Genomic DNA, 24,619 nt, shown 5'->3' with positions numbered 1-24,619 from the left:
CACTCAGGTTGTGCATGTGTAAATAAAACCATATATCCTATAAGACACCAGAGTCTCCACGGACCTTTCCTAGGAAACTGAACCCTGGGTGAGTGCTGGCACCCTTGAAAGTTTCACACTGCTTAGAGATTGGGGTGTGCGTAATACTGTGTGCTCTGCATTTATATTTTCTCTAAGTGGGCAATATACAAATGCTTCTATAAGAAACGAAGTATCTACCAGATATGTAAAAATGAGGCAAGGAAAATGTTTGCTATTACTGTGCAAACATTACTGGCTAAATAAATAAATGCTACTACTAATATCCAATACATTTTTGGGTCCAACCCTATTTTCTGTGATATTTGTTGTAATTTGATTTTATGCTGTTTATAATTATGTATTTTAAACATGTAACCCTACCCTGGGACTTCAGGGTGAAGGGAGGGTAATACATTAAATCATCATATTCAAGACTGGACCAAGACCACAACAAAGTATACAAGTTTTAAAAAGTATGACTCTCCAGCCAGGCTCCTCTTGATTGGCTCCCTCAGAGTAGACCCATTGAAATTAACGAATCTAAAATAGTCACGTCTACTAATCTTGATGGGTCTACTCTGAGGACAAACACTGGATATAAGCCAATCCTCCATAAAGGAAAATTCTCTCTGCATAGAAAACAAGGGTGTGTAGGGATGTATTTATTTTAGTAGGGATGAGTATTCAATCATATGAGCCTCCAAGTTGAGACATCGGTACCCAGACACAGCTTTACCACCTCAGGGTGACCCAGAAATACCCTGGAGAGTTCTTTGGAGTCATACTTAGGTTTCTTCCCTGTAGGGAATTTTTGAGATGTTAGAAGATTTACACTTAAACTGGAGGATTGTCCACACTGGCGTTTAATGTGGGTTTGAAGCTGCTGGTGTCTCTAATTTTTTTTCTTTTTTGCAACATCCATGCAAAATTTTCATCCAGGTGATATCCGCCCCCCCCATTAAGGTTTTGCCAATTCACAGATAATCCAATAAGGAAGGGAAATCCCATATAAGCATCTCCAGGTAGGGCTGGGACTAGGAGAGACTCCTTGTCTGAAACAGTTGCAAGCTGTTGCCAGTCAGCGCAGACAGCACTGAGCTAGATGGACCCCAGTGCTCTCACTGAGTACTGTACAGGGAAGAGCTCCGTGTGTCTTCCTCTGTTCTGCGCAATGCCTCTTTCCCCGGCTCCTGCTTTCAGAGATAATCGGGCTGTTTGACTTCGTGAGGGTTAAAATATACGAAATGAGATTCCTAGAGACGAAAGAGGACCGGGAGCCTTCAAAGAAAATGCGGCTCCTTTCTCTCTGACCTCACTTCCTGCCTGGCTCTTCCCTTGTAGAAAAATGGCTCGCTGGTAAACATCAGCAACAGCAGAAGCAGCAGCGTCGGTGGCGCTTTCTGGGATCTGGTAAGTCCCTGATGCGCATTTGGGCAAAGAGGTCCCAGGGGAGGCTGTAGAGGAGGAACTGCAAGGCAGGGGAGCGAGGAGGGGGCTGGGAGACCCCTGCATGGGTGGAGGGGGAAGATGCCCCAGATTGCAGCTCCAGCCGGTGAAGGCAGAGAAGAAGCTGGAGCAATAGCAAGGGAGACCCTCAGCCCCTAAGGAGGTGGCCTTTGTTCAGTTAACCGTCGAGGATCACCCATCAGAACATCCACCAACTCTGCATAATAACATACGGACAAAGCAAATAAAATGGAAGAAAAAAGATAGGCAGGGCCTTGGTACAATGAGTAGAAAGTGGAGCTTCCTTATACAGAAGCAGTATACCAGACTTAGTGTGTTAAATGACCTCAATTTGATTGCTAGACAGGAAAGGAATCCGGGGGGGGACTGTATCCCACAGAGCAAAAGCTCCTCCGTTCAAAGCCCCTTTCATTCTCACTTGGGGGTAAGTACCCAAGCACTGCATGGGTGGCCCCCTTGGATATCTTGTGAGCCCCCTCCACCTTTGCACATTTGGTTGAAGGGTTTTCACAGGGCAGGGCGCACAGGAGGCCTGTGCAGCTGATCCATCCAAATCAGGAAGGAGAGCTACCTCCCCCTCCCCAGCAAGGCCACGATACCACTTTGAATTAAGGGGCGATTGAAAGTATGCCTGTGAACACACTGAGTGGTGTTATTAGTCCTCCTGGTTGACACATATGTGCCTATCCAGACAGGTGATCCCTGAGATGCAGAAGGGACATTTTCAGAGTGAATAGAAAGTGCTACTGAAAACTGGCAATTGTTTCATGGAATGAATCAAACTCAGAAGACCCCGAATGAAAGTAAGCAACCATGTTTTATTAAAAGGGTAAATAGGTGAAGAGAGCAATCCAAATGCCTACAGGGCAGGGCAGCCCCCACCCGCGTCCATATCCTATCACTCAGTGCCGGCCGGGGTGAAGGTAAGGTTAGTCCTTCCTTCATTTATGATGACAATCCCAAAAATGTAGATTCTTTGCTTTCTTCCACCACATTACACCCAAAGCTCTTTCCATTTCCTTATCACAGTCAGGTCATAAACTCCAGGAACTGCAGTGTTCCAATTTAATTTAATAAGCAACAATATAGCTCACGTTTAACTCTGAAAGGGGACAGTTCAAAAGATAAGCAAATCTATCGAGAGATATTCCAGGAGAGGCTTGTAAAAGTTCAGAGATGAGTATAGGGTCTTATATTGAGTCAGGCAATTGTTCCATCTAATTCAGTATTGTCTGCACTGACTGGCAGAGTCTCTCCAGGATTACAGGCAGGGAGTCTTTTCCAGCCGTACTTGGAGATGCTGGGGGTTGAAAGTGGCACCTTCTGTGTACAAAGCAGCTGCTCTACCACTTGAGCTACAGCCTGTCCTCTGAAAGGGTCTCCCCTTTAGCTTGTTTTTAATTAAGAATAAAATGGTAATGAGGATGACGCTGGTCCCTGGGGCCCTTTGGAGCTGCTATCAGAGATCTGTCAGCCATCCAGGGGTCTTCAAAGTAAGACATTGGCCCCATCACTGGGTTTTTATCAAAGGTTATATGGTAGAAACAATAATCCTCACATTTGACTATTCTTAGCCAGCACCTTTCCTGCTCTGCAAGCCTTCGGCCTGGGCATAGTGATCCCTATTTGGCTTCGCTCATAGAATAAGTGGACCTGCTCCTTCTGAACGTGGCCTCAGAAGGCAGAAAACTATTCCCAGAAGCAGAGAAGGGATGAGGACCCCGTGAAAGGCCAAGAGATCAAAGATGGAACAGCAAGACCCAGCTACCCCTGAAGCAGGACTTGGCCCTGTTGCCATCAAGACTGAGACCCATGGGGAGGAATTCTTGGGGGGAAACGTGCAGAAGATCTTGGGGGAGAACCCTCTCAGCTCAGATGTGCAGCACCAGCAGTTCAGGCGTTTCCGCTACCAGGAGGCTAAGGGGCCCCGAGAGGCTTGCAGCCAACTCCACCTTCTTTGCCGTGAGTGGCTGAAGCCAGAGCGGCATGCAAAGAACCAGATCCTGGACCTGGTGATCTTGGAGCAGTTCCTGGTTGTCCTGCCCCCAGAGATGGAGAGCTGGGTGAGGGAATGTGGAGCAGAGACCAGTTCCCAGGCAGTGGCCCTGGCAGAAGGTTTCCTCCTGAGCCGGGCAGAGGACGAGAAGCAGGAAGAGCAGCAGGTGAGAGGGCTTCATGTAGAACGGGGACAGCCAATGTGGTGCCTTCCGGATGTTGAAGTAAAAGTCCTGTAATCGCTGGACATTCATGGTATTGGGTGGGGCTGATGTGAACTGGAGTCCACTCCCATCTGAAGGGCACCACCTTGGCTACCCCTAATATCAAGTATCTATAAGGGTTTTGCGTCTGTGCTTCCTTTTCCATATCGAATACTCCTCTGTGTTTTCCCTCTGTCAGTCCTCTTCTCATCCTGATCCCCGTTACATGACTTGAGTCTTATTATGCTGTTTCAGGAAAAGGGTCTTTATGCAGAAATAGGAACTGATTTCCCTGAGGCAGAGAGAACTCCATCGGACCCCAAGCAGAGGCTTCTGGGTAAGGATTAATGGGCCGTATCTCCATTTTGTCTTTCTCTGTTGATTTTGACTCCTTTACTCTTGTCTCTGAGAGCCAATGTGTAGTGGTTAAGGTGTTGGACTATGACCTGGGAGCCCAGGGTTCAAATCCCCATGCTGCCATGAAGCTCACTGGGTGATCTTGGGCTAGTCACTGCCTCTCAGACCCAGAGGAAGGCAATCGTAAACCTCCTATGCACCGTAAGTTGGAAACGACTGGAAGGCAGTCCATTTCCATTTCCCACTCTTGTCTCCAGCCTTTTCCACAGCTCAGAAATGTTCCTACTTACATCATGATTTTTTTACGTGGGAATCATCACTTTGATTTCTGGCCTAGAGCTCAAATGAGATATTTTATCACACAACTGAAGCATAAATTGTGAATAAATACCTGAAACACACTTAGCTGATAAGACCCTCATGCAGTTAGACCTATATATTTTAACCTCTGAGAATAGCATACTGTATATTACAGGCTTTTGGGCCTATTTTCTTTCTCACAGGGGATGGAATCATGTCAGCAAGACCTACTAAATCATCTCCCCTTTCTGGTGGAGGAGAAGCTGTTGCGATCGCCCCATATCAGGTAGGGGAAAGACTCAGAAGTGGGAAAGGCTGGGCGCAGCCTGGGTGCCTCTCTGTCCATGGGTCTGACTGAATTTCCCCCCTCCTCTTTGCATCTCCCAAAGCCATCCTCAACAAAATCTGTGAATGCCATTTAAGAAGGTTTCTCTCCTTAGAACAATGACCAGCCACCTCACCTTAATCACATTTTCCATGTAGGTAGCAGGTAATCTTTATGGTTTCTGTGATGACGAAATGTATTGTTTTTCTTTTAGGATCCAGTGTCTTTGGAGGATGTGGCTGTGAATTTCACAGAAGAGGAGTGGGCTTTGCTGAATCCTGACCAGAGAGCTCTGCATAGCGAAGTCATGGGGGGGATTTGTGGGACTCTGTCCTGTCTTGGTAAGGCCCCCTGTTCAGTTGTAGTTTGTTTTGTTGTTGTTGTTATGTGCCTTCAAGTTGATTACGACTTATGGCGACCCCATGAATCAGCGACCTCCAAGAGCATCTGTAGTGAACCACCCTGTTCAGATCTTGTAAGGGCAGGTCTATGGCTTCCTTTATGGAATCAATCCACCTCTTGGTTGGTCTTCCTCTTTTTCTACTCCCTTCTGTTTTCCCCAGCATTATTGTCTTTTCTAGTGAATCATGTCTTCTCATTATGTGTCCAAAGTATGATAACCTCAGTTTCATCATGTTAGCTTCTAGTGACAGTTCTAATTAGTTCTAACACCCAATTATTTGTCTTTTTCGTGTTGTATGGTATGCACAAAGCTCTCCTCCAACACGACATTTCAAATGAGTTGATCTTTGTCATTTGCTTTTGCAACTGTCCAACTTTCACATCCATACATAGAGATTGGGAATACCATGGTCTGAATGATCCTGACTTTAGTGTTCAGTGATACATATTTATATTAGAGGACCTTTTCCAGTTCTCTCATAGCTGCCCCCCCTAGCCCTAGCCGCTTTCTGGTTTCTTTGACTATTGTCTCCATTTTGGTTAATGACTGTGTCAAGGTATTGATAATCCTTGACAAGTTCAATGTCCTCATTGTCAACTTTAAAGTTACATAAATCTTCTGTAGTCATTAGTTTGGTCTTTTTGACGTTCAGCTGTAGTCCTGCTTTTGTGCTTTCCTCTTTAACTTTCATCAGCGTTCATTTCAAATCATTACAGGTTTCTGCAAGTAGCATGGTATCATCTGCATGTCTTAAATTATTGATGTTTCTCCTCCAATTTTCACACCTCCTTCATCTTGGTCCAATCCCACTTTCGGTATGAGATGTTCTGCGTATAGGTTAAACAAATAGGGTGATAAAATACACCCCTGTCTCACACCCTTTCCGATCGAGAACCAATCGGTTTCTCCATATTCTGTCCTTACAGTAGCCTCTTGTGCAGAGTATAGGTTGCGCATCAGGACAATCAGATACTGTGGCACCCCCATTTCTTTTAAATCATTCCGTAATTTTTCATGATCTACACAGTTAAATGCTTTGGTGTAACCTATAAAGTACAGGGTGATTTTCTTCTGAAATTCCTTGGTCCGTTCCATTATCCAACGTATGTTTGCAATATGATCTCTGGTACCTCTTCCCTTTCTAAATCCAGCTTGGACGTCTGGCATTTCTTGCTCCATATATGGTAAAAGCCTTTGTTGTAGAATCTTCAGCATTACTTTACTTGCATGGGATATTAAGGCAATAGTTCGTTAATTACTGCATTCCCTGGGATCCCCTCTCTTTGGAATTGGGATGTATATGGAATGCTTCCACAGTTTGTGGGCCATTGTTTAGTTTTCCATATTTCTTGACAGATTTTTGTCAAAATTTGGACAGATTCAGTCTCAGTAGTTTGTAGCAACTCTATTGGTATCCATCTGTTCCTGGTGATTTGTTTCTTCCAAGTATTTTAAGAGCAGCTTTCACCTCGAATTCTAAAATTTGTGGTTCTTCATCGTACGGTTCCTCCATGTAATTTGTTTATGTGCCTTCAAGTCAATAATGACTTATGGCAACCCTATGAATCAATGACCTCCAATAGCATCTGTTATAAACCACCCTGTTCAGATCTTGTAAGGGCAGGTCTGTGCAATCTTGCAGATCTTGTAAGGGCAGGTCCTTTACACAATCAATCCATCTATTGTTTGGCCTTCCTCTTTTTCTACTCCCTGCTGTTTTTCCCAGCATTATTGTCTTTTCTAGTGAATCATGTCTTCTCATGATGTGTCAGTTTCATCATTTTAGCTTCTAGCTATAGTTCTGGTTTAATTTGTTCTAACACCCAATTATTTCTCTTTTAGACGGTCCATGGTATCGGTCGTAATATCTGTTTTCAAATTCCATATTTCTATATTTAATGAACCCAGATATTGTGATGTAGTGCCACCTGTTTCAACTGGGATTCTTAATCTTCAGCAGATAACCTTGAATGGACAGCTGTCTGCTGTATTCTCTCTGAACGCAGATCTTTAGTTATGCCCTTTTAAACAATAGTCCAATTTGCAGTAATTTCTCATTAAAATCTTTCCCCAAGTGCTAACACAGCATAGCTGAGCTCCGTTTGAGTTTCTACTATAACCCACTAGGTGCAGCATTGGGCATTCTGGGCTTTGGGGAGACACGTCCAAAGCTTCCCTCTTAGTTCATCCTTTTTCCTAGACCTGGAGCAGAGTGGTGGCAGTGCATTATACGATGTGGGGGAGAGGAGGACCATTTTAAGACTGGGGTAGCCATCATGGTGTGCTCCACAGATTGCTGGACTCTCACTCCCATCAGCGGTGACCATTGTCCACGCTGACTGGGGCTGATGGGAATGGGATTCCAACAAGCTCTGGAGAGCACCACGTTGTTATAGGGAAAGGGACTCGGACGGTAAGAAAAGCCTTCCCTATATCTGCACATTTCCCATATTTCAACACTTGAAGTCCATTTCTTCCAGGCTAGTACAAGATTTGCTATCTCTTTTTGTTTTTTTGAGGGGGGAGGAGGAACCCTTGTAGGAAAAGGGACTTGGCCACTGCAGAGCCACCCCTCCTGCAATTTCTCCACATATGAGTGTGTGTGTGTGCATACCCTTCCACCCACGTTTTTTCACACTTCCTAAATTTCAGCATTCCAAGCCCTCTTCTTGCACCCTAGTAGAATTTGTCTGTTTTTATTGATTTAAAACATGTACATCTCCATTTTATTCTAAACAAAAATTCAGAAGGAGTATAAAAAATGGTTAGAGGTCAATACAAGATGCTAGAATTACAACATAATCAAAAGAGCAGTACACCAATTAGCACGAGGAAACTTTAAAAGTTGCAAGAAATATAAATACAGACGAGAACAATGTTAGAATCCTAGAGGTCTGACTCAATATCCCTGCCATAGTTCATTAGTCAACCAGTCCAGGAGTATTTGCTCTGACTGGCAGCACATCTGAGGGCTCTTTCTGAGGTCCTTTAACTGCTGAAGTGGGGGATTCACTTTGGGACTTTCTCCTTGCAATGGACTTTCTCTGCCACTGAAGGATGGAGCCTCGCCTTTTCATTTTCTCCCTTCACTTGCTCCAAAGAGTTATGAAAAGAATACCTGCAGTTGTTTTATTTACCTGTACAACTTTGTAGGCTAGGCCGAATGAGAGTGATTGGTCCAGGACCACCCAATGGGATTAACTTCTGACTGGGAGGTTAACCCAGATCACCGTGGTCCAAATCTGACAGTCTGTATCACTCCAATTGTCAGTGAATGCCGGACAACAGAGACTGTTCAACCTGAGGTAAGATCCGTCTCCCATCTAAGTCCTGTCAATTCTTCCTTTATCACAAAAGTTATTTGGGATTGTTCAGTGATTTGAGGATCCATTTCTTCCCTAATGGTCTTACCAGTTTCTCTCTTCTTTGTAGAAGATGACAAGTGGAAAACCAAGAGGAAGGGAGAACTATGTGGGAAAGAGAGACGGGAAAGAGACAGATCTGAAAACAGGGAAGAGCAGAGGAGGAAACCTGAAGCTGAAGATAAAAGGTGGAAGAAATCCTGCGCTTCTCAGGGCAGTGGCTACCATAAAACTGCCATCCGAGAAAAAACAGATCAAAGATGGAAAAGAAATAAATATTTTCGTCGTTCAAAAAGTCTGAATTCTAAAAGAAAATGTAAAGCCCACTACAAAAACCAGAAAAGGGAGAAACCATATCAGGGTTTGGAATGTGAAAGGAGGTTTAGCTACAAGGCAAGTCTCACTTCCCATCAAATTATTCACACTGGGGAGAAACCATATAAGTGCTTAGAATGTGGAAAGAGCTTCAGCTGGAAAAACCTATTCACTTCTCACCAAAGCATTCACACCGGGGAGAATCCATATAAGTGCTTAGAATGTGGAAAGAGCTTCAGCTGGAAAATCCAACTCACTTCCCATCAAAGAATTCATACTGTGGAGAATCCATATAAATGCTTAGAATGTGGAAAGAGCAGCAGATGGAAAACCCAACTCACTTCCCATCAAAGAATTCATACTGGGGATAATCCATATAAGTGCTTAGAATGTGGAAAGAGCTTCAGATGGAAAACCCAACTCACTTCCCATCAAAGTATTCGCACCAGGGAGAAACCATATAAGTGCTTAGAATGTGGAAAGAGCTTCAGCTGGAAAATCCAACTCACTTCCCATCAAAGAATTCATACTGGGGAGAAACCATATAAGTGCTTAGAATGTGGAAAGGGCTTCAGCAGTAAAAGTCAACTCACTTCCCATCAAAGAATTCATACTGGGGAGAATCCATATAAATGCTTAGAATGTGGGAAGAGCTTCAGCTGGAAAATCCAACTCACTTCCCATCAAAGCATTCACACCAGGGAGAAACCATATAAGTGCTTAGAATGTGGAAAGGGCTTCAGCAGTAAAAGTCAACTCACTTCCCATCAAAGAATTCACACCAGGGAGAAGCCACATAAGTGCTTAGAATGTGGAAAGGGCTTCAGCAGTAAAAGTCAACTCACTTCCCATCAAAGAATTCATACTGGGGAGAATCCATATAAGTGCTTAGAATGTGGAAAGGGCTTCAGTAGTAAAAGTCAACTCACTTCCCATCAAAGTATTCACACCGGGGAGAAACCATATAAGTGCTTAGAATGTGGAAAGGGCTTCAGCAGTAAAAGTCAACTCACTTCCCATCAAAGAATTCACACCAGGGAGAAGCCACATAAGTGCTTAGAATGTGGAAAGGGCTTCAGCAGTAAAAGTCAACTCACTTCCCATCAAAGAATTCATACTGGGGAGAATCCATATAAGTGCTTAGAATGTGGAAAGAGCTGCAGATGGAAAACCCAACTCACTTCCCATCAAAGAATTCATACTGGGGAGAATCCATATAAGTGCTTAGAATGTGGAAAGAGCTTCAGATGGAAAATCCAACTCACTTCCCATCAAAGTATTCACACCGGGGAGAAACCATATAAATGCTTAGAATGTGGAAAGAGCTTCAGCTGGAAAATCCAACTCACTTCCCATCAAAGCATTCACACCGGGGAGAAACCATGTAAGTGCTTAGAATGTGGAAAGAGCTTCAGCTGGAATCACCAACTCACTTCCCATCAAAGAATTCACACAGGGGAGAAGCCATGTAAGTGCTTAGAATGTGGAAAGGGCTTCAGCAGGAAAAGTCAACTCACTTCCCATCAAAGAATTCACACTGGAGAGAAACCATATAAGTGCTTAGAATGTGGAAAGAGCTTCAGCTGGAATCACCAACGCACTGCCCATCAAAGAATTCACACCGGGGAGAAGCCATATAAGTGCTTAGAATGTGGAAAGGGCTTCAGCAGGAAAAGTCAACTCACTTCCCATCAAAGAATTCACACTGGAGAGAAACCATATAAGTGCTTAGAATGTGGAAAGAGCTTCCGTCAGAAGGGACATCTGACTTCTCATCAAGGAATTCACACTGGAGAGAAACCATATAAGTGCTTAGAATGTGGAAAGAGCTTCAGCTGGAAACACCAACTCACTGCCCATCAAAGTATTCACACCTGGGCAAAACCATAGAACTGCTTGCAATGTGGAAAGAGCTTCAGAAATAGCATAAGTTCCTAGAATTCGGAATGGGGGATAGCCATGTTATGAGTGTAGAAGGGGGGTGGCCCACCTGTTGCCTGTGTGTGTTTTGGAGGCCTGTGGAGACCTTCAGTAGCATCCCCCAATGTCCCTGCACTCTCGGATGTTAGAGAAGAGATCCTGGCTTTCCTCTGTGTGATCCTACCCCCCCTCTTTTCACACAATACTGCCCTCAACCAGAACCCATCCCCCCCTTTCTTTGTAGAGTGAAATTGGATTTTCCCAATCTTGGGAAAATCCTAAAATAAAAACACAAATTCAATCCACTGCTCCCTTGTTGGTGCTGCTTGTTGCATTCTCTTCAGTTGAGGTGGAACCAGAAAGAGCTGTGAACCGTTAATATGAAGGGGTCTGAGTTTGTCATGTCCATTAATTTCAATGGATCCACGCTGAGGTGAAAGTTGGGTGCAAGCCACGTGTTATTTTTACGACCCTTTTCCGCACGCCTGTCTTACTTGCCCCACCTCAGGCAGCTTTCCTGTACTGAGCAGGATGGACGTTGGTAGAGGTTCAACCACATGCATTGCAAAGGAGGAGAGTCTACACAAACGCAGAACTAAAGCGATTTCTCCTCCTCTGTAAACTCCAACCAGCATGTTGGCGGGGGAAAGGCATGCCCTGCAGCACAATAATAATACGTTACTAAGAAATGCTGTACAGGAGCTGTGAGCGCTTCGCTGGTGGAGCTCTCTGTTGGTTCTCTTTCCATGGTAAACTGGGTGGGAGGAAAATTGGCAGGAAGTAGCGCTGCCTCACTCCTGATGTACCCTGGCACCCTGGGGATAAACCATATAAATGCCTGGAATGTGGAAAGCGCTTCAGCACAAGTTCCTTTCTCACTTCCCATCAAAGAATTCACATTGGTAAGAAGTCATATGAAAGGTTGGAATGTGGAAAGGGCCTTAGCTGGAAAAGTAAACTTGCTTCCCATCAAAGAATTCACATTGGGGAATAACCATATAAGGGCTTACAGTGTGGAAAGAGCTTTAGCTGTAAGGAAAATCTCACTGTCCATCAAACAATTCATACTGGGGATATCAGGACTATATCGCTGCTTGGAATGTGGAAAAAGCTTCAACTACAAGCGCAAGAGGGAAGAGAACCTGCTCTGGATGCAGAACGTCCCAGCTTCAATCCCCAGTGGCATCTCCAGGTAGCTCTCGGAGAGACTCCTTGTCTGAAACCCTGGAGAGCTGCTGCCGGTGAGCGCAGACAGCACTGAGCTGGATGGACCCCAGTGCTCTGTCTCAGTATAGGGCAGGAGCCTCTGTTCTCTGCAAGGCCTCTTTCCTCCTCGGCTCCCGCTTTGAGCCATCCTCCGTCTGCCTGATTTCATAAGGGTTAAAATAAATGAAACCAGATTGCTAGGGAGGAAGCATAGAGGAAATGGTTGGAGGGGAATCCATGCCCTTCAAAGGAAATGCGGTTCCTCTCAGTCTGATGTCACTTCCTGCCTCGCTCTTCCCTTGGAGAAAAGCGGCACCGCCCCCTGTCTCTCCTCCAAGGGCTGTTGCATCGGTGGCCCCTTTTGGGGTCCAGTAAGCGTCCCTTTTCCCGTTGGGCATTTGGGCAAAGGGGAGTCCCAGAGCTGCGGGGGAGGATGCAGAGGAGGAAGTGCAAGGCAGGGGAGGGAGGAGGGGGATTAGGAGACTCCTTAAGTGTGGGTAGGGAAGATGCCCCAGATTGCAGCCCCAGCCGGTGAAGGGAGAAGATGTTGGAATGTATGAGGTTCAACTCCAACTTGTGGGTTGAGGCTGCATGGGGTTAAAAAGGGTAGCTAGAGAGGAGACCTCTTGGTTGCTAGGCTACACCTATCCCTTTGATCTCCTGCTGTCTCTCCCTTCCTGCTAGACTGATATGCAAAGGATGTTGATCCCAGTTCCTTCCCTCCTTCCCAGTCGTCTTTCTCTCGAGAGGGGAGCAGACATATTTCCTTTGTCTCTCCCTCTCATCCAGCATGAGGGCGAGCACTGGGCACAGTGCTTGCTGCTCCAACATAGCTAGTTAGCTAGATATAGGACTTTCCTATCAAGCATGTACTTCCAGAATAAAGTAGTTATTTCTTATTTTAAAGCTTAAAGTCTCTGTCTGACTAATTTGCAGGGAAGGTGGAATGTTAGCAAAGATTCAAACACACACACGTAAGCTCGCTCAAAACTCTCCGTTCCGCTACGCAACTCTGCAGGGTCCTACAGGACATTGAGCCCAACGTCCTATAGAGAAAAGGCCGGAGAATTGATTCATTCATTGGCGATCACCCATGGCCGAGTAAGATTGTCTTCCAAGATAAGGTCTTTAATGGTGGGTCCGTAAGTGACTGTGAAGGCCAATTCTGGATCCACACAGCCTCCCACACTGAGGAAATAGGTTTCCAGATGGAAGATGGTCACAATGAGGATTTGCTTGACGTGCCTTCCGCTTAGCTCGTTTGTCCCTTTCGCCCTGTACTCGTGCTTCTTCAAAGTCCATAGCACCTTTGATAATAGCTGACCTCCAATTGGGATGCTCATGGGCCAAGGCTTCCCAGTTCTCGATGCTTGTTAAAAAAAATTTAGATTAGCTTTGAGAACATGTTTAAACCTTTTTTACTGTCCACTGATATTCCGCAAGGAGGACGCTCATGCCGTAAGGAGGTGGCCCGTGTTGAGCTGATCCTGTCAGGATCCCCCCTCACAACATCCACCGTCAGGGAGCAGAGCTTCCTTTCCCCCCTCCTCTTGAAAATGAATCGTAGTTAGTGAGGTGTGCAAATAATGGTGGTAGACTGCAACTGGATGTGTTTTCATCTGGCTGAGGAATCTGCGTAACAACCGATGGGTGAAGAAGAAAAAATGGCAAGGCCTTGGTACAATGAGTGAAATCTTGGGGACAGGGATCATATTGCAAATGGGTGCTGTTCGATGGGAGTAGGCTTGGGACCTCAGTGTGTTGAATGACCAGAACTTGATTCCCAAAGAGGAAGGGAAGTTTAGGGTGGGAGGGGTCTGTGTACCACAAAGCAAAAGCACCTCTGTCCAAAGGCCCTTCCTGCCAGGGTCCTAACTTGAGGGAAAGTAACCTGCTGTTTGCCCCAAGCGTGGCATGGGTGGCCCCCTCTGAAATCTGATGAATCCCCTTTGCCCATTTGGCTGAAGGGTTTTCCCAGGGCTGCAGGGGAGGGCTCATAGGAGGCCTGTTCATCTGATCCATCCCAATCTGGGAGGGAACCCTTTTCCTTTCCTCTCTTGGCAAGGCCAAGACACTCCGCAGTGAGTGAGGAGAGTGAAAGTAGATCTTAAATGTCTCCATTACTCACACACTAACTGGCTTTTTCACTTGTTATAAGTCAGGCTGGGAGGGGGCGGATGGACGAGTGCGAAACAGAGGATGAGGAACCCGGAGAGGGGGCAAGAGGAGGGGTGGACTCGCAGGGCGCCTCAACCCCTGTCTTTGATAGCTCAGCCCCAGGCTCCCCTGTTGAAACACCGCCTGGCCCGTCGGACCCTCTCCAACTGAACATGCCCATGGCGCCCATGCCAGGCACTCAGCCTTGCACATCAGGCGTTTCCCAGCTGAGTGCTGCCCAGCTTCCTATGCCCCCTTCCGTTGGAGAGGGAAGCTGAGATCAAACCACCTTCACCCTGTGCTTGGAGGTGCTTCAGGTGGAAAGTTCAACAGTTATAGCTGAGGGATAGCTGAGGGATACTGAGACGGCCGCGTGAAACCTGGCTGCAGCTTAGAACGACTGCTCTGATTCCCGCCAAGCGCTTAATGGCAACTACAATGACTTCGTGGTCACGCTTCTTGTCTCTTTCTTCGACCCCTGTTAAATGAAGCCCTGTAACACGTCTGTGAGCACAATTTGCTAAGCTTTAAGACCTTTTACTATCTTAATTTAGTGTTTTAAAAAATCGCACCTAACAAAGGCCCAAAATGGCGGCGAAAAATGGAAAAGCAGGGCAAGGGGAAATGGCGTCTGTTAACATAGAAAACCTGCTGGAAACAGTAATGACTCGAGTTCAGAGCACGCATGCCCTATTAATAGCTGAATGGCAAAAAGCCTTTGATTCCACAAAGGATATACTGGATAATTTAGCACAAAAACCCCTGGCTATTGAAACGACAGCTAACGAAGCCATGGAATTAAGTGTTAAAACCTCTGACAAAGTCCAACTACTTTTAAAAGCTAATAGAGAATTAAACACAAAATTGGATGAACAGGAGAACAGAGCAAGACGTCGGAATGTACACTTTCGTGGGGTCCCCGAAGAAAAGGAACAGGGAGACATGATTGCATTTCTTACAACATGGTGGTCCAAAGTACTCCCTGAAGTCCCTGTCACCGCACTAGATCTGGAGCGTGCTCACCGTAGCTTAGCACCCAAACCTAAAAGTACTGCAATGCCACGAGATATAGTGGCTTTTACTCATTTTCAATTAAAAGACGGATTTATGAGAGCCATTAGAGACAAAGGAAGCTTGAGATACGACAATAAAGAAATCATGGTTCTCCAAGACCTGAGTCTGGAAGCTCTGAGGAAAAGACGAGAACTGAGGCCAGCAACAGAAAAATTGCAAACTGCTAAAATCAAATATTGCTGGGGTTTTCCTTTTCGTCTCTGCGTTGAAGTAGATGGCATATTACACACAGCTACCACAAAAAAAGAAACATGCCACATCCTTCACCTATTAAACTTAGAAATTCCTTGGGACGCTGAAGAACTGGATAAAGAAGAGGAACAGCTAGATTTCCAAGATTCTGAAAAGTGGAATACAGTCTTCTCCAAGAAAAAACGCCTCAGACTCAACAAACAGACAGAACCACTCTGCACTCCACGTCCTTTACGATCCAACTCTTTCACTCAGAGAGGAAAGTGAAATTCATAACCAAATCCGCAGGTCTACTATAACAAGGTTTATGTCATGTTTAACACCTCACTTAAGCAAATTTCATTATTACAGGTCACCTTTTCTTTTAAATGCGACCTGGTTTTTCAATTTAGCCATGTTAGGGCTTAAGACATTCTGTTGTAAAATATATATGTTATTTAACTATATTAAATATACAGCAATTATAAAAAGGGGGAGAAGTAAGGGGAGGGAAAAAATAAAAATAAAAAAATAAATAAAACAAGTCAAATTATAAATGGCGGGAACGGCGGGGAAATAATGTTCACTAGTGGTTTTTTATTTTATAATGGTTTTACCTGCATAGGATAACACACTCTTAAAGAGGTGTTACAGAGTCCCACCAAGAAATAGGGACTCTGCCAAAAGTGGGTTCAATGGTTCTATTCTGTATGATGTTAATAGTTGTTATTGTTTCTCTCTGGCACATATCTGGCAAACTGAATTTGCTGATACTATGGGACATAAGTTATGTGGACCGAAGCTGGGGATTGATGCATCCCTCATATCATCCTTAATCTGATTATGGAAGGTAATGTAAACATTTACTCTGAATGCTAAAGGTTTGGGCAACCCAGTCAAAAGAAGAAGAATTTCCAATTTTATTTTAAAAGATAAGCCACACATAATTTTTCTCCAAGAAACATACCGTAACAAAGAGATTTCATGACTCTTACCCCATAACTATTATAAAGAGCAATATTCCTCTCATGGTTCATCCGAAAGCAGAGGAGTAGCTATATTGATAGCACGGTCTCTCCATTTTAAACACATACAGACCTATAAAGACACAGAAGGTCGTCTAATATTTGTTAAAGGACAACTGGGAAATCAAAAGTTGACTTTAGCATCCCAATATGTGCCCAACAAAAAACAATTGCATTTCCTTACCTCTTCCTTATCAAAATTATCTGAATTTGCAGAAGGTGAATTGATAGTGGGGGGAGATTTAAAGTGGGCTGCTGATCCAATATGGGACAAATCAGTAAACACCACTTCAGCTATACCTACTCAGTTTACCAACAAAACTAACTTTCAAGATATCCTATCTAAATTCAACTTAGTCGATGCTTGGAGATCTTTACATAAAATGGACAGGGACTACTCTTTTTACTCCTTTAGATATAAATGTTACTACGGAATAGATTACCTCCTCATAACTGACACTTTACAAACTACTTTACAGGAATCACAGATTGGGTCTTTCTTAATATCAGATCATGCCCCAGTATGGGCAATATTAACTATGAGAGAGAAAGATGAAATAACACCTACCTGGCAATTTGATAACTTTTTGTTTACCAATCAGTTAGCAACAGATGCTATCCAATTGGCCATTAAGGATTATTTTACACACAATACAGGGATAGGAGTTGAAGAAAATATCATTTGGGATGCAATGAAAGCGGTAATACGAGGATGCTGTATTACAGAGAAAAATAAACTACAAAACCAAAAATCCATCCTAAAAAATAACCTATACGAAGAACTACAAAATCTGGAACTTCAACATAAACAATCAGGCTCTATTAAAATTAGACATGAATTAGACACCATAAGGAAAAAAATAGAAGCCCTAGAAATCTCAAAAATATCAAAATCCATTATTTATCTCAAGCAAAATTTTTATGAAAAAGGTAATCGAAATTGCAAACTTCTAGCTAATCGACTACGTCATAAACTTTCTTCAAACAAAATATGGTGTGTGCAACAAGATAATGGCCAACTTACATGTAAAACCCAAAAGATTCACTCTGAATTCATGTCTTCCTACCAAACACTATACAAAGCCCCAGAACCTAAATACAAATATATAGCCTTTTCTCCAAAAATTAAAGCTTACAAAGCTAGATCATGACCAACAATCTATTCTAAACCAAAAGTTCACCGAGACTGAAATTAATGAAGTCATCAAGAAACTGAAAAATAATAAATCCCCTGGGCCAGATGGCTTTTCTACAGATTTCTATAAGAAATTCAAGGCACAACTGGTCCCCCATCTATCACGGTTATTTAACACTATTTGGGAGGGTAAAGAGATCCCGTTAACTTGGAAAATATCACGCATAATAGTAATTCCCAAACCAGGGAAAAATCTGAATGACAAGAATAACATCTCACTTGTAGTTTATCCCTAGATTGCTAGAACACAGTAAAAGTCGACAATGCCATATTGTTGTGCTATTTTATTTTGAATGTGAGCTGCCTTGAGGAACGTGGTGCACTGAATGTCAAGACATACACACAATAAATATAAATTAAAAGATTTTAACACTCATCTGGGGCTGGCTTCACATTCCACTGTGTTGCACTTCCTTTGTTTGCACTGGTGGGTAATGTGGGTATGCTCCTCGTGTGAAGGTAGCTCATGCAGTTCACCATGAAGGACATGCATGAGTTCCTTCTTTGCACATTATTCTTACAGAAGCACGCAGACAAAAAAGGAAGAGAAACTCATTTGTGCTTTCTGTCTTAGGCTACAATCTTTAACTGACTTGGATGCACTGAAGGCCACTGATGTCAGTTAACTTAGTTGTGCATGCAGAATGCATATTCTATCCTGTAAATGTGTGGAGCTACCCTTGGAGTGATGCTGAGTCCCATGCAAACTATTGTTCTGCTTACATCTGGCTAAAGTACAACAAACCTGTCTAGTGCTTTTTTCAATAGCAGTCCTTAATCCAAAACTTAGCTCCAAAACACAAGTCATGCTAACAGAGAGACTTGCAAGTGTTGCCAAGCTTGGTTACTTTCTACAAACAATTCTAACCACTGACATTGCCCAATCTGCAAAATCCAAACGCTTAAAGGACGCTGTGCTGGTAATTCATAACCAGAGATTGGAAAAGTTACTTTTTTGAACTACAACTCCCATCAGCCCAAATCCAGTGGGCATGCTGGCTGGGGCTGATGGGAGTTGTAGTTCAAAAAAGTAACTTTTCCAAGCTTTGTTCATAACTCAAGATTATTCTGAATGAGAGTTTTAGAGGCCAGTGTGGGGGCGGAGTAATTGCAACAGCCCAATCTTTAGTACCCTTACTATATATGGCAGTCCAGGTGAAATATCAGGTGGTAAAGCAGAGAGGCATTATTGAATGTGTTAATTTCACTGAACATAGGTACACCTAACTATGCATAGAACAGGGCAGAACAGCTGCAGATTTATTTATGTGCAGTTAACTGGGAGTAAGCCCCATTGAATATAGTGGGCTTGCTTTTGAGCAAACATGCGTACGATTGCGTTGCAAGACTACAGTCCTAAACGCAGTAGGGCTTCAAGTCAATGTGAATGAATGGTATTTATATCAGAGTTAACAAACATTGAATTAGCATATAAAAGCCAACATATTTTTGGGTTGGAAAAGTTTGCAAGCCGTAGCAACCTTTCTACCTATAAAACCGTTTGCAGGACACAGTGGAGGAGGGAAAATTAGTTGTTCCACCACCAGAACAAAATCTTAAGGCGAGAGAAGCAAGATTCTAGTTATTCCAACTTTTACAAAACTACTGAAACAAGGAGCGGAACCACCCATTGCCTGGGAATTCTGGCCGCCGGCGGTAGCCAGGAAGGAATTTGGAGAGGCGCCTCCGGCTTCAGCTTTGCAGGACCGCAGCGTGCTCACTTACCTAGAGCCACCGGCGCTGCCATGCCAGACTTTGCCTTGGTGAAGTCGAGCTCCTGAGGGCCAGCCGGTGAAAAACGATGGAGCGGTCCCACCTTTCACGTAGACGCCTGGCCCCGTCGGTGCTGCCGGAGAGAAAGAGAAACAGAAGGACTCCCCCTGGGCCCCCGGAGCTGGAGCGCCGACGAGCTAAATGGCTGGGTTGGGGAAGAATCGGCTGCTCGGCTGACCTGCTTCCCGGTGCCTAGGGGTGGGGTGGCTCTGGGTGTCACCCCTCTCATGGTGTCACCCGGGTGCAGCCCACACACCCCGCACCCCCTTAGTGATGCCCCTGCAAGCCAATACACATCTTTTATACAAAGATTGTTTATTTAAGAGTAGATACGTTGGTATATAAAAGGAGAAATAGTAGTTTGATTCCTTAAAGCTAATCACCCTCAGGCTGGCTACACATGGTCATTGGCATAACAAAAGGAGAGATGTTCAATACAGACAAGAAACAAAAGAAAGACTTATCCTAACTGAGGTCCTATATTTACATCCAGGTAACTCTATTCTTTTGTGGAGCAGCCGGGTTCCCAAACGGCTGTCCCTGTTACACGTTAGCGAGTCAAGGTAGATGGAACAAGAGGGAAGTCTGTTTTGAAAGAACCCTCTTCATATTTATGGGTTTATTTTCCTCAACAAGGAGGGGGGTCAGTAAATAGCCATATCCCGCCCCTGCTGGGGATTCCCTTCCTTTGAAGTCTTTGAAGATTGAGAGAGCTAGACAGAATCATCCAGGTGTCCCGATCTACAACATCCTCTCGTCCTGACTTTTAATCCCAGGAAGCTGATAAGGGGCAACACCTAAGAATCAGTTGCATTTCCTTGCAAGGTTGTAAATTGCCTGTCTGACACTGAGCTTCGGATCTTCTCCAGTAGGGAATCTTAAGGAGGCCACAGGCTCCCAGAATTCTCTCTGGTTGCCTCACTTCAGCTTGACCAAAGTTAGCTATTCTTGACAGAACATAAACAAAAGAACAAAACAGGAGTTGCTCTTGCCCCACTTCCAACATTCCTCAACAAGTGTTTGGTTCAGCCCACAAGGTTCATCTTATCTCACAGCTTGCAGTGTCTGACTTTGCCCAACGCCTTCGTGAGAGTGTCTGCAGTCATATCTTCCGTTGGACAATACTCCATCTTGAGTAGACCTCTACGGTAGGTATCTCTAATGAAATGGTGCTTCGCATCTATGTGCTTGGTTCGTGAACTCACCCCTTCTGACTCGATGAGTCTGATGCATCCTTGATTGCTTCCCAGTCCTTCTTGGTTGGCAAGCTGTTTTTTTCCGGTAGAGGTATCCCACTGCTACCACCACATCTGGCCTGGTAACAGTACTGATATACAGAAGTTTTCTGATGGCTTGTCTTGTATCTCTCAACATTTCCTTTAGCATCTGGCTTTATCTTGAATTTCCTCATGTAGCCTACAGCTTTCCTTTCTTGAGGTAACTTGGTCAGTATCCAAGTTTTACTTTTGTGTAGAGCTTCCAGCTCTTCCTTAGTTGCCTGCCTCCACCTCTCAGCTTCAGCTTTAGGTAAGGCTTCAATCTCTTTCCAGGTCTCTGGCTCTGGAAGTTTACCTCTCACAAGGTAAGCAAGTCTCTCTGGTGGTACATCTTTGAGGGGTGCATTCAGAGCGTCTGGACGCTGGTGCTTCGGCTGCCCCTTCTGTCTCTGATGCCTGTTCTTTGCTCAGTTGCCTCTTGTGGCTCAGACTTCTTGCCTTCCTCTGCAGGTATATTCAGAGCTTGGAAAAGTTACTTTTTTGAACTACAACTCCCATCAGCCCCAGCCAGCATGGCCGCTGGATTGCGCTGAGGGGAGTTGTAGTTCAAAAAAGTAACTTTTCCAAGCTCTGGGTATATTATTGTTATATCTTCTGTGGTGGAAGAATAACTCAGCTTCTTCTTCCATTTTGCTGTCATCTGTTTGGTGTGGCACCCCTTCTGGTCGGTGTGCGCACTTTCCTTCATCAAAGTGGACAGCTCTGCATACACCAACTTTGCCAGTTTTGGGATCTATGACTTGGTATCCCTTCTGAATTGAAGAATATCCAGTGAATATTACGTCCCTGTCAGTGTTGCCAAGTTGTGACCTCTTTCGTTTTGGGATGTGCACAGAGGCCTTGCCTTTGGGATGTGCACCAGGTGGGGGCCTCTGGGTAAGGATGAATCTCCATTTGGTTCCTTTCTGTTGAGTTTGACTCCTTTGATCTTGTCTCCAGCCTTTTCCGCAACTCAGAAATGCTCCTATTTATATCATGTTAAGATTTTGAACATAGGAACTAGCACTATGATTTGTGGCTGAAAGCTCAAATGGGGAGAGATGTTTTATCACACAACAGCAATATAAACTGTGAATAAACATCTGAAACTCACTCAACTGATAAGATCTTGTGCAGTTAGACATATAATCACTTAAGCTCTGAGACAAGCATACAATAATGGCTTCTGAACACATTTTCTCACAGGTGATGGAATGATGTCGGCAAGACCTACTAAGCAATCTCCTCTTTGTGGTGGAGAAGCTGCTGCTGTCTCACCAAATCAGGTAGGGGAAGAGTCTGGGGGCAACCTGGGTGCCTCTGTCCCCTATTCATCTCCATGGGTCTGAATGAATTTCTCAAAGCTTCTCTCAAAGCTGCTGTTAACATTATTCTGCCCTGAACTAACTTTTGAATGCAGATGGTAGATCATCTTCATGTTTTCTCTGAGGAGGAAATATTTCCTTTCCTTTCAGGGTCCAGTGTTCTTGGAGGATGTGGCTGTGTATTTCACAGAAATGAAGCGGGCTCTGCTGGATCCTGACCAGAGAGCTTTGCATAAGGAAGTCATGGAGATTTGTGGGACTCTGTCCTGTCTTGGTAAGGTTGGATCCTAATATCTGTTTTGAAACTCAGTATTCCTTCATGTGATGAACCTCAGTGTTCTGATGTAGAGCCACTTAATTCATCTGGGATTCTTACCCCTCTGCAGTAAACATTTAATGGGCAGCTATCTACTGTATTTTCTAGACAATGTTCAAAGCGGTTTAAGCTGTCCAGATCATTTGAAAAGATTATTTATTTATTTAATTTATTATTTATTTATTAATCATTCATTCATTTATTGCATTTGTATACCGCCCCATAGCCGAAGCTCTCTGGGTGGTTTACAACAATTAAAAACATTTTAAAAATATATACAAATTTAAAAACACATTTTAAAAAAGCAATTTAAAAACACATGCTAAAATGACTGGGAGAAGAGGAAAGTCTTGACCTGGCGCCGAAAAAATAACAGTGTTGGCACCAGGCACACCTTGTCAGGGAAATCATTCCATAATTTGGGGGCCACCACTGAGAAGGACCTCTCCCTTGTTGCCAGCCTCCCAGCTTCCCTTGGAGTAGGCACCCGAAGGAGGGCCATGGATGTTGAGCGTAGTGTTCGGGTGGGTTCGTGTCGGGAGAGGCGTTCCATCAGGTATTGTGGTCCCAAGCTGTGTAAGGTTTTATAGGTTAAAACCAGCACCTTGAATCGAGCTCGGAAAGATACAGGCAGGCCTGTTCAGCTGAACCATCCAAATCAGGGAGGAGCTACCTCCCCCTCCCCAGCAAGGCTAGGACATCACTTTACACATACCCAGTATGGGGTTCCGCAGGGGTCAGTTTTGTCCTTCATGCTGTTCAACATCTATATGAAACCGTTGGATGCTGTCATCTGGAGCTTTGGAGTGCATTGCCACCAGTATGCTGATGACACACAGCTCTATTTCTCCTTTTCATCTTGTTCAGGTGAGGCTGTCAATGTGCTGAACCGGTGCCTGGCTGTGACAATGGACTGGATGAGGGCTAATAAACTGAGGCTCAATCCAGACAAGACTGAGATGCTGTTAGTGGGTGGTTCTTCTGACCGGATGGTGGATGTCTAACCTGTCCTGGATGGGGTTGCACTCCCTTTGAAGGAGCAGGTTCGTAGCTTGGGGGTTCTCCTAGAACCATCTTTGTCACTTGAGGCTCAGATAGCCTCGGTGGCATGGAGTGCTTTCTACCAACTTCGGCTGGTAGCCCAACTACACCCCTATCTGGACCGGGATAACCTGGCTTCAGTTGTCCATGCTCTGGTAACCTCCAAGCTAGATTACTGCAATGCACTCTACGTGGGGCTGCCTTTGAAGACGGTTCAGAAACTGCAGCTTGTGCAAAATGCAGTGGCCAGATTGGTAACAGGGACCAAACGGTTGAAACATATAAAAACGATTCTGGCCCGCTTGCATTGGCTGCCTGTATGTTTCCAAGCTCGATTCAAGGTGCTGGTGATTTTGAGTTTCAGTGTTCCAAAATAAATATTACACAGAACGAAATTACAATGTACCATTTGTAATTCAGTAATATGAGAGCATTGGTCAGAGGCCTGAGTACTGAGGTGAATGTCCTACAGTGTCCCAGTCAAAGTCCTGATCTCAATCCCATTGAGAATCTGTGGCGCTCTTTGAAAATTGCGGTCCACAAGCGACATCCAACCAACCTGAACGACCTGGAGCAAATCTGCCAAGAATGGGCCAAAATCTCTCCGACACTGTGTGCAAAGCTGGTCCATACCTACCCCAAAAGACTTAAAGCTGTTACTGCAGCAAAAGGTGGCTCTACCAGATATTAATATGTGGAGGCTAAATACTTATGCACACAACATGGTTCAGTTTTTTATGTTTCTTACAAACGTTTTGCAACATAAAACTAATGTCACCGTACAATAATTGAACTTGAGTTTCAGTGTTCCAAAACAAAATATCATACAGAATGAAATTACAATGTACCATTTGTAGTTCAATAATGAGAGCATTGGTCAGAGGCCCGAGTATTTTTGCAAGTCACTGTATTTCTTTAAATGCAGTTCTCTGGAATTTCTCACTAAAATGTGGCCTCGTGCTAACACGGCATAGCTGAACTCCATTTTGATTTCTAATATACCCACGAGGTGCAACATTTGGCATTCTGGCCTTTGGAAAGACAAGTCCACAGCTTCCTTCTTAGTTTATCCTTTTTCCTAGACCGGGAGCAGAGTGCTCACAGTGCAGAGTGCTATTTGGGGGGTAGGTTTACTGTTATAGGGCCATTATGGAACCTTTCTTACACTTTGGGTCTTGCTTGTGCTTATATGTTGATGGCTAGGTGTTTGACATTGTGCAGCTGTGTACAAAGTAAGCAGGTGGATTTAAAGTTCCCTCCCTCCTCTTAATTCCTATTCACAGGACCTCCATTGCATCCAATTGAGATTTACAGGCAGAGTCATCCCTCAATACAAGGCATACTGTATGGTGTCTCAGGCTTTCAGAGCATCATTTTAGATTACATAGCAGGTCTATACTGAGAGGAAGGGC

The 24,619-nt window shown here is 44.3% G+C and overlaps 1 protein-coding gene across 1 annotated transcript; it reads left to right on the top strand.

Moving 5' to 3' along the window:
* The first annotated feature begins 1,109 nt into the window (after positions 1–1,109).
* Positions 1,110–10,973, top strand: LOC133381531 (zinc finger protein 420-like). The gene is made up of 7 exons (XM_061620736.1): positions 1,110–1,431; positions 2,180–2,291; positions 3,063–3,650; positions 3,942–4,023; positions 4,547–4,629; positions 4,883–5,009; positions 8,504–10,973. Exons 3-7 carry the CDS (start codon positions 3,234–3,236, stop codon positions 10,636–10,638), a joined length of 2,844 nt encoding a protein of 947 aa, XP_061476720.1. The 5' UTR covers positions 1,110–1,431; positions 2,180–2,291; positions 3,063–3,233; the 3' UTR covers positions 10,639–10,973.
* Positions 10,974–24,619: the final 13,646 nt, after the last annotated feature.

Source organism: Rhineura floridana, chromosome 3 (genome assembly GCF_030035675.1).
Source record: "Rhineura floridana isolate rRhiFlo1 chromosome 3, rRhiFlo1.hap2, whole genome shotgun sequence".
NCBI lineage: Eukaryota > Metazoa > Chordata > Lepidosauria > Squamata > Rhineuridae > Rhineura > Rhineura floridana.
Note: the sequence above shows the minus strand (reverse complement) of the source record. Positions and strands in the feature narration are given on the sequence as shown.

Excerpts from the sequence above, each read along its gene's own strand:
- LOC133381531 (XM_061620736.1), top strand. The coding sequence starts at position 3,234 with ATGGAACAGCAAGACCCAGCTACCCCTGAAGCAGGACTTGGCCCTGTT. Across the intron at positions 4,024-4,546 it reads CCCCAAGCAGAGGCTTCTGG|GGGATGGAATCATGTCAGCA; the intron begins GTAAGGATTAAT and ends TCTTTCTCACAG. Across the intron at positions 5,010-8,503 it reads TGGGACTCTGTCCTGTCTTG|AAGATGACAAGTGGAAAACC; the intron begins GTAAGGCCCCCT and ends TCTTCTTTGTAG.